Source organism: Zalophus californianus, chromosome 16 (genome assembly GCF_009762305.2).
Source record: "Zalophus californianus isolate mZalCal1 chromosome 16, mZalCal1.pri.v2, whole genome shotgun sequence".
In the NCBI taxonomy this organism is placed as follows: Eukaryota; Metazoa; Chordata; class Mammalia; order Carnivora; family Otariidae; genus Zalophus; species Zalophus californianus.
The window spans coordinates 5,925,839-5,938,849 of record NC_045610.1 but is presented as its reverse complement, the minus strand read 5'-3'; the positions used below and the strand labels follow the sequence as shown (position 1 = coordinate 5,938,849).

Genomic DNA, 13,011 nt, shown 5'->3' with positions numbered 1-13,011 from the left:
AGCCAGATGGGCTCACTTTCTCTTCCAGCCTCCACAGCCTTTCATCATCCCTCTCTTGTGGAGCTTGCTTTCTGCCTTCTGCTTTAGAGGCATGCATAGGTCTGACCTCTATTGTGGGCCGGTCCTGATTGCAGGTGATCAGTCCTGGATCCTGGACAAGCCTCGTGTGCATGTCTGACCATGTGGGGCGCCTGATGGGATCTCTTAAGAATGAGGTCTTTCCAGATGAATGGATAAAGAAGATGTGGTATACATATACAACAGAATATTATGCAGCCATCAAAAGGAATGAGATCTTGCCATTTGCAACGATGTGGATGGAACTGGAGGGTGTTATGCTGAGCGAAATAAGTCAATCAGAGAAAGACATGAATCATATGACCTCACTGATATGAGGAGTTCTTAATCTCAGGAAACAAACTGAGGGTTGCTGGGGTGGTGGGGGGTGGGAGGGAGGGGGTGGCTGGGTGATAGACATTGGGGAGGGTATGTGCTATGGTGAGCGCTGTGAAGTGTGCAAGACTGTTGAATCACAGATCTGTACCTCTGAAACAAATAATACAGCGTATGTTAAAAAAAAAAAAAAGAAGCTAGCAGGAAGGGAAGAATGAAGGGGGGGAAATTGGAGGGGGATACAAACCATGAGAGACTATGGACTCTGAAAAACAAACTGAGGGTTCTAGAGGGGAGGGGGGGTGAGGGGATGGGTTAGCCTGGTGATGGGTATTAAAGAGGGCACGTTCTGCGTGGAGCACTGGGTGTTATACGCAAACAATGAATCATGGAACACTACATCAAAAACTAACGATGTAATGTACGGTGATTAACATAATAAAAAAATAAATTAAAAAAAAAAAGAATGAGGTCTTTCCCTTCCAAGACTGGAAACTGGTGGGGATCATGGAGGGTTCTGCCCCTGCATCCTCCCAGCCAGGCTGGAGCTTTGTATCAGACACACTCATGAAGGCTAACGGTTATACCATCTTTCCTGCAAGTGACAGGGGTTAAGGAGGTCACCTGCTAGCTCAGGGCTGCCTGAATCCTCTCAGCTTTTTCATCTGAGCCCCTCTACCTTGCCCCTTCCATTCTAGGGAAGTGGCTCACTCTGGGGTCCAGACCTTGCCCCCAAATGCCACGTGTTACTAAAATCCTGCCTGGCTCACTTCATGCTTCTCTCTGCAAAGGCAGATTGGAGTTTGCAGGAAGTGTAACCCACTCACCACTTTGTACATCAAAAAAAAAAAAAAGTATTTCCATGGTTTCACCTTAGACCTTAAGCTCCTCTATAAAGGGTGTTACATGGGAAGCTCCCTGTTTCTGAGACTCTAGCATGTGTTCATCACCCTGAGTCCTTGGAACACTGCTGTGGTGACCTCTCAAGGCCTTGCTAGTTGATCTGCTGCTTCTCGCTGCTTCCTGCCTTGGCCCCAGCACACCTGGCCATGGGGAAGGAAGGGACATGGCAGAAATGCCTGGCCAGGGAGAATGGAGGGAGACAAGGGGCTGGAGGGAGACGGGGGTGGACTCTGTCCTGTTGACATGCATCTCTGGACCCAAGGACTAGCAAGCTGATTGAAGCCAATGGTATTGGCAAAATTCGGGGGGAAGAAAAGAGGAAGTAGTATTTTATACTTTTTTAAAATAGCAGAGTAATTGCTCTTGCAATTGCCACACTTTTTCCCAATTGTATATGCAATTCGGCTTGACCAATCTGACAGAGACATGAAAATACCCACCTCCAAGAGCACTGGAACACACGAACTTTTGGAGAAGTTACTGGGAATGAGAGTGCAGGCAGGCAGGGAGCTGAGAGGAGGGGACAGAGAAGGGGGGAGGGAAGGATGGGAGAGAGCTGTCACAGCTGGTGTGGCTTCTGAACCAATATGCCAGCCTGGATTGCTGCGGGAATAATTAAGTGCAATTTTCTCCTTGGACGGGTATAGGATTTTAAACGGGATGGGCTCAGATTCTGCCCAGGCTGTTGTCAGACCACTTTCTTGAGAATGTCTCTCCTGCAGGTGTGTTCCGAGACTGGAGTGTGAAAGCATTGGGGAATTCTGGGTTGAATTTATTTCATTTAATTCCAGAAGCAAAAAGGAACTGACCTTGGAGAACCTACTAGGACATCCTGTTGGGCAGTTTCAAAATAAGGTGAATTCACCGTGTTTATCTATTAATTGCTAGGGACAATGGCTGGTGAATATTGCCTCATCATTCAGGACACGAAATTTGGGAAGACAATCTGAGGTTGGGCCAGCTGAGAAGAAGTGAAGGGTGTTGAAGAGGCTGGTGAGACCAGGGTGTTGACCCTCCTTCCGTGCCCCATGTCTCCCGGTCTCCTACTGCCCTTCAACCTGTGGCCTGCAGTGCTCAGGTAATAATGATAGTAATCACCACCACCATTATCATCATCAGTCATCACTGTCACCACCACCACCACCACCATTACTGCTATTTCCACACCACCATCATCATCATGACCACCATCATTATGGTCACCATCATCATCATGGCCACCACCATCACCATCATCTTATCACCACTATTTCCACACTATCATCATCATAACTACCACGACCATCATCACCATGATCACCACCACCACCACCACCACCATGGTTATCACCATCATCACAACCATCATCATGACCATCATCACTACTAATATCACCACCATCACCATCATCATGTCCATCACCATCAACACCGTCACCACCATCATCATCATGACCATCACCATCATCAACACCATCATCACCACCACCGTTATCATGGCCATCACCATCACCACCACCATCATCATGGTCATCACCATCATCACAACCATCATCATGACCATCATCACTATTAATATCACCACCATCACCATCATCATGGTCATCACCATCATCAACACCATTACCACCATCAGCAGTATCACAGAGAATAATATTTATCACATGCCTACTATCTGTAGGGCTTTAAGTGCTTTACACATATTAACTCATTTAATAATTATTATAACTGCATCTAGTAGGTACTATTATTAACTCTCTTTACAAATGTGGGACTTGAGATGTGGACTTGCTCAAAGTCACCCAGCTTGAAGGTGGCAGGACCAGAGCTGAACACTGGCTGTGTGGTTTCAGACGTGACCTATACACATAAGCACTTCCCCACCTCCTTGCCTGGTTTAGCCCACCCTACAAGAACCTGTTTAAGATCCCAATTGCATGTGGGATTGCTCCCACAATCTCTGGAGCCCAAGATGAGGTCTACACTGACCCTCGTCTGGCTCTCACTGCTTCCCACTGGCTCTTCCCCAGGGCTCCTTGGAGGGACACCATGAGATGGCCCTTTGGCAACCCCATTGCACTGGGGCACCATGGGGGGTAACTATTCAGGCTAAGTGGTCCTGGATATGAGGGAGGACAGTCATAGTAGCACAACCTGGCTGGTGAGGACAAGAAAGGCCCTCTGCGATCTGGGGCCAGCAGCCAGAAGAGGGGATGCAGAAACTGCTACCAGCAGAGATGAAAGAGGTGGACGTTACAGTCGGTAGAACTAACAGAGGATGATGGGCAAGGGAGTAAAAAAGATGGGTGATCCATGAGCTGCCAGGCGTCTGCAGTGAAGGAAGGAGAAAAATCCCAGGTACACTGTATAATTATGGTTATCAATCCAGACATTCATGGCCATGAAGAGCTTAAGCTTCTCTCCCGACTCTCAGAACCATCATAGGCCCAGAATTCATGCTCTGAGAAAGCTCTACTTTATTCGTGTTACTCCACATCCTCTATCCCCAAATTCACACAAAGCTTAAAGGGGGCATTAATCCTCGTTCTTCTAAGTTCTGAAGTGGCCACACACAGAGGTGAATGCAACTAGCACCATGTGTTTTGGTCTAACTCGGGTGTTTTTTTCTTTTTTTAATTGAATGAGTTGCCAACTTTCAGAAACCCGGAGATTTATTTTTTTTAATAAAAATCTGGACTTTCAGCTTCTCTTTAAAATTTAAAAAATCTGGCAACACTGACATATATTCTGACAAGGCAGAGGCATGCTGGTAAATGTTTAAGACTCAGCTCACTAGGAAAACAAAATGCCCCTGATTTAAAGGATTTGCCAGTTTCCATTGGAAAAATACTCCCATCACAGCTGATTTCAGCCGCAATGACACGCAGAGAGTCGGCACCCATGAACCAAGCTAGTTGAGGGTTTTCAGTCTAAGAGAGTGTTCTGGCCAGCTATTTGACTTACTGCTGCCACTGACTCCTACCGAATCAATCTGAAGGAAAGGGAAAACCACACATCACCACTGTGAACGAGAGAAGAGCTGCACAGTTTTGCAACTTGCAAGAGCTTCACCAAGAGACAGTCCGGATTCACAAGAATCCCTGAATGGCAGCACCAACTGGCTGGCCAGTGCAAGAGATGGAAAGACTGACTACCTTGGGGGGGAGGGTAAAGGGCAGGGACCCCACAGAATCCCCTGACCACTTATGGCTCCCGGTTGGACATGAAGGTGAGCCATGGAATCAGCGGATGGTGTGAGCTCTGCTCCTGTTCCAGCCTGTGTGGACGGGGACAACATGTGGCATGGGGACAGCATGCTGGGGGGGGGGGGTTCCTATCAGGACGCAGAGGCCAGCGGGAGGGGGAGGATGCTGCTTCTGCCAGCTTCCCCACCACGGACCACCCTCTGTCTGCAGCAACCCCCACCTCCTCTTCCACTGCCCTTGCCCCCAGAAACATGTCAGTCAAGCTAAGCTTCTGCCTTGACCCTTTGTTTGGGCCTGAAGGAATTAAACCAAGGCCTAGAAGGACCAGAGTCCTTCCTAGCTTTGTTTTTCTTTTTTTGTCCTGTATACATGTTGCTCTGAAAATAAAGACAAAGGGTAGGAGGAACATCATATGGTTGGGCCGTATGGAACCCAGGCACAAACTGGGAGGCCAGTCATGCCAGTATCCCAAGAGCCATCACCACATGGCTTCCTTCACTCCCACACCCTTATACTGCCTTGTTGAGCTGGTAGCACTGGGGAGCCTGAAACCACAAGGTCCCAGTGGGAAAGAGGGGCACCCAGTTTATAGGAAGGAGGACAGAACAGGCGCTAGCAAAGGCTGTGCTTTGCTGGGGTGACTGGGGGGCCTTGAGGGAAGGCTGGGGGGCTCCCGCTGAGGCTGCGGCTCCAATCCGGACCCTCCCGAGAGACCAGTGACTTCACTGCAGCTACTGATTTTCCTTCTGCTCAGCCCCTCCTTAAAACCACTGCCAAGCAGAGGGCCATTTCCCCTTCAGAAAATTCCAGAGGCTTCCTGCTGCCCCTGAAGAAGGCACATCACAGCAGTGTTGTCCCATCCTTTGAGTCAGGAATCAAATCACTTCTAGAGCACTGAAGAGTGCTCGTGCCCATCTCAAGAACTAACGCTGAAGTTAGGGATCATGTCCTATACAACCAGGGACCCTTCCCCCTAGTACTGAGCATAGCACTCATTGTGCTGTAGGTGGTTCATGGAGGAGATGCTTTCTGGATGAGTTGAGAGACAAGTGGTCACGGAGACGTGACCCAAACATGACTTCCTTCCTTCAGCAACATTCACCCTGTGAGCCTCGCTTTATATACAATGAGGTGAATTGGACCAAGGGAGGTAGAGCAACTTTCCCAGATTCAGTTACAACAAGGAAGACATTTCCAAAGTCCATGGCCTTTCCGAGGAGCTGGGCGCTCCCATCCGGTATGATTCTCTCCTTGCCCCCAGGAAGCAGGTGGGACCTGTCACAGAGGAGGAAATGGAGTCCCATGGCCAGTAAATGGATTCACCTTGGTGGGGACCCACAGAATGCCCATATCCTGCACCGGGGCCAATTTTAGAAGGCAGAGGGAGGGGCATGGAGTCCAAGTGGGGAAGGGGACACAGAAGAGGATGAGCAGAGGTTGACAGCAAGAGGATATATAGCCTTCCACAGTGCTTGGCAAGAAGACCACGAGGCTCCCACCAAATTCCGGCCCCCATACCTGCACGGCCACCACTGACAAGACCTCTACTGAGATTCGGTTAAACTCATCAAAACAGCCCCAGGCACCGGTCTGAGCAAGGCCTTTGTAGATGTTGCCGCAAGACTGCAATGAAACGTACAAAGATTAAATTACTCTCAGTGCCGGGCTCATCATCACGCATCTAAGTCAGTTCCCATCCTGTTTGTGAGAGATACTTCCAGTCCCCTAAAGACCGCTGGTTCAAAAAACTCCTATTAAAATTTCAAGGGCAATTACATTTTTGATGGCCATGGGTGCCAACGTAAGTCACGGGGTCAAACAGAACCTTTTTAAGACACTTGGACCAAAATCCCTTTAAAATGTCATTGGGCTTGCATTACTGTTGATTCTGTAGCTTTCAAAATCCCAGGAAATGAATAAAATTTTGTTTTTTGTTTTTTTGGGTTTTTTTTAGACTATACATACAATCAATCAATCAATCAATCAATCAAGCCTTCCACTCAGCCTTTGGCATGTGCTGATAAACAAGTTTATGTCTGTATCTTTAGAGCCGGGCCCAAACACCCAGCCCTCCCAGAGTGCTAGGAAGCTGGAGATGGATGGAGAAAATGATAAGATCCATTGAAAGTGAATGACAGGTAAAGATTTTCAAATGAGAGCAAGAAAAGAATTTCAAAGGGGAGATGGCATATCTGTCCTAAAAATAAAAACCGTCTGGGCATTCGGTGTGAATCAGTAAACCATGGAGTCAATACAAAGGGGGAGGTTATGGGGGGACACTCTCAAGGCCATTGGCAGGGTGACACCGCTAAAGCGCTGGGAAAGTAAAAAAGCCCCATTTGCTTCTGTAATGAGTGTTTGCTGACCATCAGCTCTGTGCACAGCTCATGCTCTGGACACAGAAGGGCTTAGTCCCTCTAAGAGCTTCTAGTTAGGCTGTGGAGAGAAGGCATACAGACAACACATGTAAATTGCCACAGGAGCAGTGGTTCCAATGGACACAGTAAAAGACACAGCTGTCATGGCGTTCAGAGAGGAGTGAATCGAAGCGCTGCTAGTGATCAGTGTTGCCAAAGAGCTGAATTTCAGACAGTGTTAGGACAGCATTTCCCAAAGTTTATTTCATGGGATGTCAAATCCAGGAGATGCTCCTTGAAGAAAAGGTGTGTGCGTCAATCGAGTTTAGGAAACACCACATTCTAGAACGCTCTTTTGCTAATTTATGACATATATTAGAATTTTAAGGGAAGGACTAAAGAGTCCTGCCCATGAAATTCAGTCAGTGTTTTAGGGCCAGGATTTTTTGCTTTCCTCATGGGGCTCCTGGTTTTCTCAGGATGCGCGCTGGCGAACATTCATGTAGTGGACAGAACGGAGGAAGGGAAGTCAGAAGATCTGGGGTGCTGGTATCTCACAGAACTGTATGCTCTCTTCAGAACACACCGTGGGAATGCTGGCTGATTAGTATGTGTGTAGGCAGAATGCAAGGGGATAGGGAAACGGGTAAGGGCTTTCTGGGAGCAGTAAATATTATGGGCACAGGATGAGCAAAATCACAGTATGTCCAGGGAAAAATAAAGGTGTCATTTGGGCTGAAAAGTTGACTCACAAAAGGAGGTCATGCTTATGAAAAGCCTTGAATTATTTGAAGGGACCGTGGAGGTCCGTGGAGGTTTGGAGCAGAGGAAAGCAAGATTAAAGCAACATTTTAGGAGATCCGATCTAACATCCCATAAGCAAGCGTGTGAAAAGGACGGAACGATAATCCCCACCTTTCATTAAGCTCCCTGAATTAATGGATTCCTCTATTCATGCAAAAATGCTTTCTGAGCATGTACTATATGGGTCAGGGACTGTCCTAGGTCATGAGGAATCAGCTGTGAACAGGGAGACAAAGCCACAATCTTCATGGGGCATACATTCTAGGGGAGAAAACAGACAATGACACAAAAAGAAGAAAAGGTCAGATAATGACAAGTCTCAAGGGAGTCCTACAATGATGTGGTTATTTTGGACTGAGTAGCCATAGATGGTCTCTCTACGGAGCAGGTGACATAAATCCCAGCTGTTGTGTCCTATAGGTGGATATTACTATTAATGTATTCATGAGTATGTATGTCTGTATATATAACACCTGACATGCATATATACAGTAATATACATTCTATATATTACTATATTTAACAACCTATCAAATTTCACAATTACTTATGTGGCAGTTTGGGAATCAAAAGTCCATGCTTTTGCAGATGAACAGTGGTTCTGAAAGATTTTGAAGCTGTGGACCCCTTTCATCAAGTGGAAATCCAATAGAGAAGACAAAAAAAGAAAAGGGTAAAGTTTCCATAGGTGGATACTGGTCACCCCCACACTTTACCCCAAGGGCCTGAGCACAGCCTGGGACCCCACACCACCATATTTTTTCATGCCACCACAATAGTATGAAGGTACTGTTAGCTTGACTGTGGTGTCACCTAGCACAAGACACCAAATTTCTGGGCTAGGATGAGGGCAGTAAGAATAGGGCCAATGGTCTGGGAGCTTTGAAAGACCGGCTGAAGGACGAATCAACACTAGGACTAATTGCAACTATGGAAAGAAAGACGTAAAAAATCAGGATGTCTAAGATTGCCACCCTGGGCCACAGGGGAAATGAGAACCTTAGCATGCATGGCATGGGGAAACTGGGCAGGGGGAGGATGGGGGGGTCAGCAGGAAATGTCTGAGAAGAGAGTGTTAACCAAACATGAGGGTATCCAAATGCCCTTCCTTCTAGTTGGGAAGACTTAGTTCTTGGGTGAGGCTGGAAGGTAGATTCTGGAGTCATCAGGACCCAGATAAAATGCGAAGTTATAAAAGAGGATCCGAGAAGGAGACCCAGATGGCAGGATCAGAGAGTTATTGCGGAATATAATGTTTCAGAGACCAAGAGAGTAGGGTTTCTCAGGAAGGAAGGCATGTTCTATAACGTTAATGCTGCAGAGAGGTCCAAAAGAATCCCAGGTCTTTCAGGTTCAAAACCATTTGCTACTGCAGCTATAGCATCTCTGAATTGAGGTCAAGGGGGACAGTACTGTTTCTGTGACATAAAGAACACCTTAGCACCAAAACTGCAATGGTTTCCAGAGGAACTGACTAGGCTTACGGGTTTTCCAACCAGAATTAACAGAGGGGAGCCATAACTTTGCCTTTTTCCCAAGTCTCCACATTGTTCTGTGTCCACCCCAATACCTGATGCCTCTTGTGGGATCACAGAGGCAGAAGGCACTGTGAGGGTCCCTGACTACAGCCCATCTCTCCTCTTTACCCTCCCCCAGTTTCACCACACAGCCCTCCCCACATTCACCCGGTATCATTCCGTTTGTTAAAGTCTCTCATGTTTTCTTTTCCATTTATACTACCCCAGTGTCTGGTGGTTCACCCTCTCCAGTTTGAATAACTGCGACGTTCTTGGCGAAAATTTGCCCTCCTTCCAGTCCCTTCCTGCCTCCATTCGTCTGGCTACCCAAGGAGTCTTCCTCAGATGCCACCCATTTTCGTCATGCTCCCACTTGAGTCCTGAAGCCCACAGGATCTTCGTGAATGGCCACCGCTTCTGGGGCATGTTCTCTCCATGGCTTTGTGTCCCTCCCCTCCTTGTGGAACCCCTATCTCCTATAATCTGTCCGCTAGTCTGCTCTCATGCACTTGGCCACTGCTCCATATTTATTGCTAGCTTGTTCCCTGGGGATACAGAAACAAGTTGTTGGGAGTGTTGTGAATGACTCATCAGAATGATGCCTGGTGAAGCGTGGGACAGCTCTTCCTGACCCTCACTCTGTCCTTTCCTCATCCCAGCCAATCCCCGTGAGGATAGCTTAAGGGAGAAGTCAGAGTGAGGAGCAGGGAAAGGATGATGATGCACAGGAACTTTGTCATGTCTTTGAAGCTGACGTTTTAATGGGTTAGGCAGTGTTAAAACGGCACACACCCTGTTTGGCACTCACCCAAACCTTACACAGCCTTGGGTCTCACATCCTCCAGGATGTTCATGACAAGCGTACTCTGTGCTCCTCCCATCTCTGAAGTATTCCAGGGATTAGAATCTGCAGAACACACATTCTACATGCTATTTGGTATCTCCCCTAATCATTTCATCTATCTCTCTTGTCTATCCAGATAGACTGGGTTATACTTTGTCTGTCTCTGTATCCATCCATCATTTATCTATCAACCTATCATCTCTCTCATCTCTCTGTCATCTATCCATCAACCTATGTGTATTTATCTGTATCATACATCCATCCATCCATCCATCCCCCCACCTACCCACCCATTCATCCATCCTTTCATGATGCACACACATGCTGAGCAATGGTGATACTAAATAAATTAACTTGATTGCTAGAGAGTGTTTTGTGATGAAAATAATTCTAAACAGCTGGACAACAAAGGGAAGAGGAGGTTTGCAAACAGCTCAGTGAGGATGTTGTTTACATAGGATATTTGGTGCCTTGGAAGAGACCACCATCCTTTTGGTGTATTTTCCTATAGTCATCCCTATAATTCTTGCTCTGATCTGTGTCTTCATAGACTTGACCAAAGCTTTGCACAGTCCAGACAAACTACAGATAGACCCCTCTTCTCATCCTGTACCCTCAGAGGAATTAGTGGAGTATCAGGGTTCAGTAGTAAGTTTTGAAAGAATTGGCCTCCTCACCATGGGGCCAACTCATTTATTCCTGTTTGGCATGCCAAGCATAAATTTGAAGAAATCCTGCTGATTTTCTTCAGTCAATACACCAGGTCTTCTACATCTAAATGAGTGTGTCCTCTGGAATGTCCCTCTGGGGAGAATATACTTATTCAGCAATGCTGCCTTTTGCTCAACTATGGGAAAATCTAGAAACCTAATCCTTAAAGGTTGAGTTTATAGGAAAAAAACATATCCCTCTTTTAGCCTGATTTAAAGAGAAATACTACTTAAAAAATTTTTTTAGAGAGAGCACACATGTGCGCACACATGCTCACATGGGGGGGGGCAGAGGAAGAGGGAGAGAGAGAATCTTAAGTAGTCTCCACACCCACCATGGAGCCCAACTCATGGCTTGATCCCATGACCCTGAGATCACTACCTGAGCTGAAATCAAGAGTCAGATGTTTAACTGACTGAGCCACCCAGGTGCCCTATTTTTTTTTCTTAGAGAAATAGTACTTTAATGTGCTCATCAATAAAAGCAACCATGATAAAATTTAGACTGTGTAGAATATGAGGAGGACAGCTGTTTGGCATCTGAATCCTCATTTTGTTTGCTTGCTATGAGCAAACATGGTGCTTTAGGTTTCTGCAACTCTTTGCACAGCAAAATTTTCCATACAAGAGAAATTTTAAACTTACAGCAGATGAATCTCATTTAGAGTTCTATATGTTAGCTCACAGTCTCTAAGATTATTTTAAAATTAAATTTATTTTGTACCCCATGTATCATGATTTATACATGTAAATATTTAATCTACTTAATGCTATGGTTTTTTCCCCCACTCTAAATTTATTTACACGCCATCCTGTTTCAAAAGGAACTTAAGACAGTTTACCAAAATAATACAATAAAACAAAATTAAAATAACGAGAAAGTGAGACAATTTCATTACACTTAAAAAAAATCTATATGACATCTAGCAGAATATTGCTAACTAAGAAGTGACCTATGGGCCTCTTGTTTCTCTTGGCTTTTCTCTATGTCGCAGAACCTGGAATACATTTAAAAACTAAAAATGATGAGCACCTGAATGAAGAACATTGGCCTTGCACTTGACCTTCGTGGGCATCACTTGTTAGGAGTGGAATTTAATCTAGTCTGCCTTCAGAAGTCACACCTGCCCTTGTAAAATATTTTGCCCTTGTTGAAATACTGGGAAAGTGCCCACTTTTCCAGAGAAGCACAAATTTGACTTTTATGTGAGGATTTCATGGGAGCCACTTGTGAGCCTTTCCGTGGTTCTAGGTCAAACAGTATATGTAAGCCTTTGGATAGATGCTCAGCCTCTCCTTTATACAGGTGACAAAAGATCTCAAAATGAAGCTCATCAGCTCACAGGGAGGTTAACAAGCTCCAGGGATCAGAGATCCTCAGGTCTCCTGGGATGGAGCCAGCAGACACCTCCGTGTCTGGACCTCTGAACTGGGCCAGGTTGGCATGAATGAATCTGGACCCATGTAGGCTGCCACCCAGTTCCTAGTCCCCACCCCTGCCCTGCTCCAGTTGAGGCGTACCTTGTAGTCCATCTGCTCTGAGCAGTTGAACACATACACCATGATGCCCAGTGCTCGGCCCAGGTCCTTGGTGGTCTCTGTCTTGCCAGTGCCTGCAGGTCCTGCTGGGGCTCCACTCATGGTCAGGTGCAGCGACTGGGTGAGGGTGATGTAACATCTGTCAAACACAGGAGCACGTAGGTCATTGCCAGGGCCCCAGGCGGCCTGACCAATGGCTCTGGCCCTGCTGGGTCCTAGGGAGATAGAGCTCGGGTTCCAGGCCACAGGAGACCTGACAGCTTCTCTGTAAAGGAAATCCAGAGCCCCCACTCCCATCTGTACCCCATGGTGCTGTGGGGAGAACTCTCCGAAGGGTCATCTGATCCTGGTTTTCCCTCCCTCAAGGGCATCACCGGCTCACAGCCAGGCTCTTTCTGATCTTGCCCCTGTTCGCTGCCCATCTCTCCCAACCCTCCAGCCCCAACGCCCTAAAGTGCCTTCATGGAGAGCTATTCTCACATGTCCATGCTACATTCTGAATGTCTGTGTGCTCCAGCTCCCAGTTCGTATGTTGAAATCCTAACCCCCAGAGACTATGGTATTGGGAGGTAGGGCCTTTGGGAGATGATTAGCTCATGAAGGTGGAGCCTCATGAATGGGATTAGTGCCCTTACAAAGGAGGCTCCGAAGGCACCCGTTGGCCCTTCCACCATGCGAGCGCACAGCGAGAAGACAGCAGCTCATACAAGAACCTGACCATGCTGGTGCCTTGATCTTGGACTCCCCAACTTCCAGAAC

The 13,011-nt window shown here is 46.8% G+C and overlaps 1 protein-coding gene across 1 annotated transcript in view; it reads right to left on the bottom strand.

Annotated features, from left to right (window-relative positions):
• Positions 1-13,011, bottom strand: part of LOC118356381 (dynein heavy chain 9, axonemal-like) — a 148,573-nt gene that overhangs the window by 17,362 nt on the left and 118,200 nt on the right. The window contains exons 27-28 of the mRNA XM_035724677.1: positions 12,235-12,391; positions 6,000-6,104 (exon numbers count right to left, since the gene is read on the bottom strand). Coding sequence (XP_035580570.1) covers positions 6,000-6,104; positions 12,235-12,391 — 262 coding nt within the window. The remainder of the gene's footprint in view (positions 1-5,999; positions 6,105-12,234; positions 12,392-13,011) is intronic.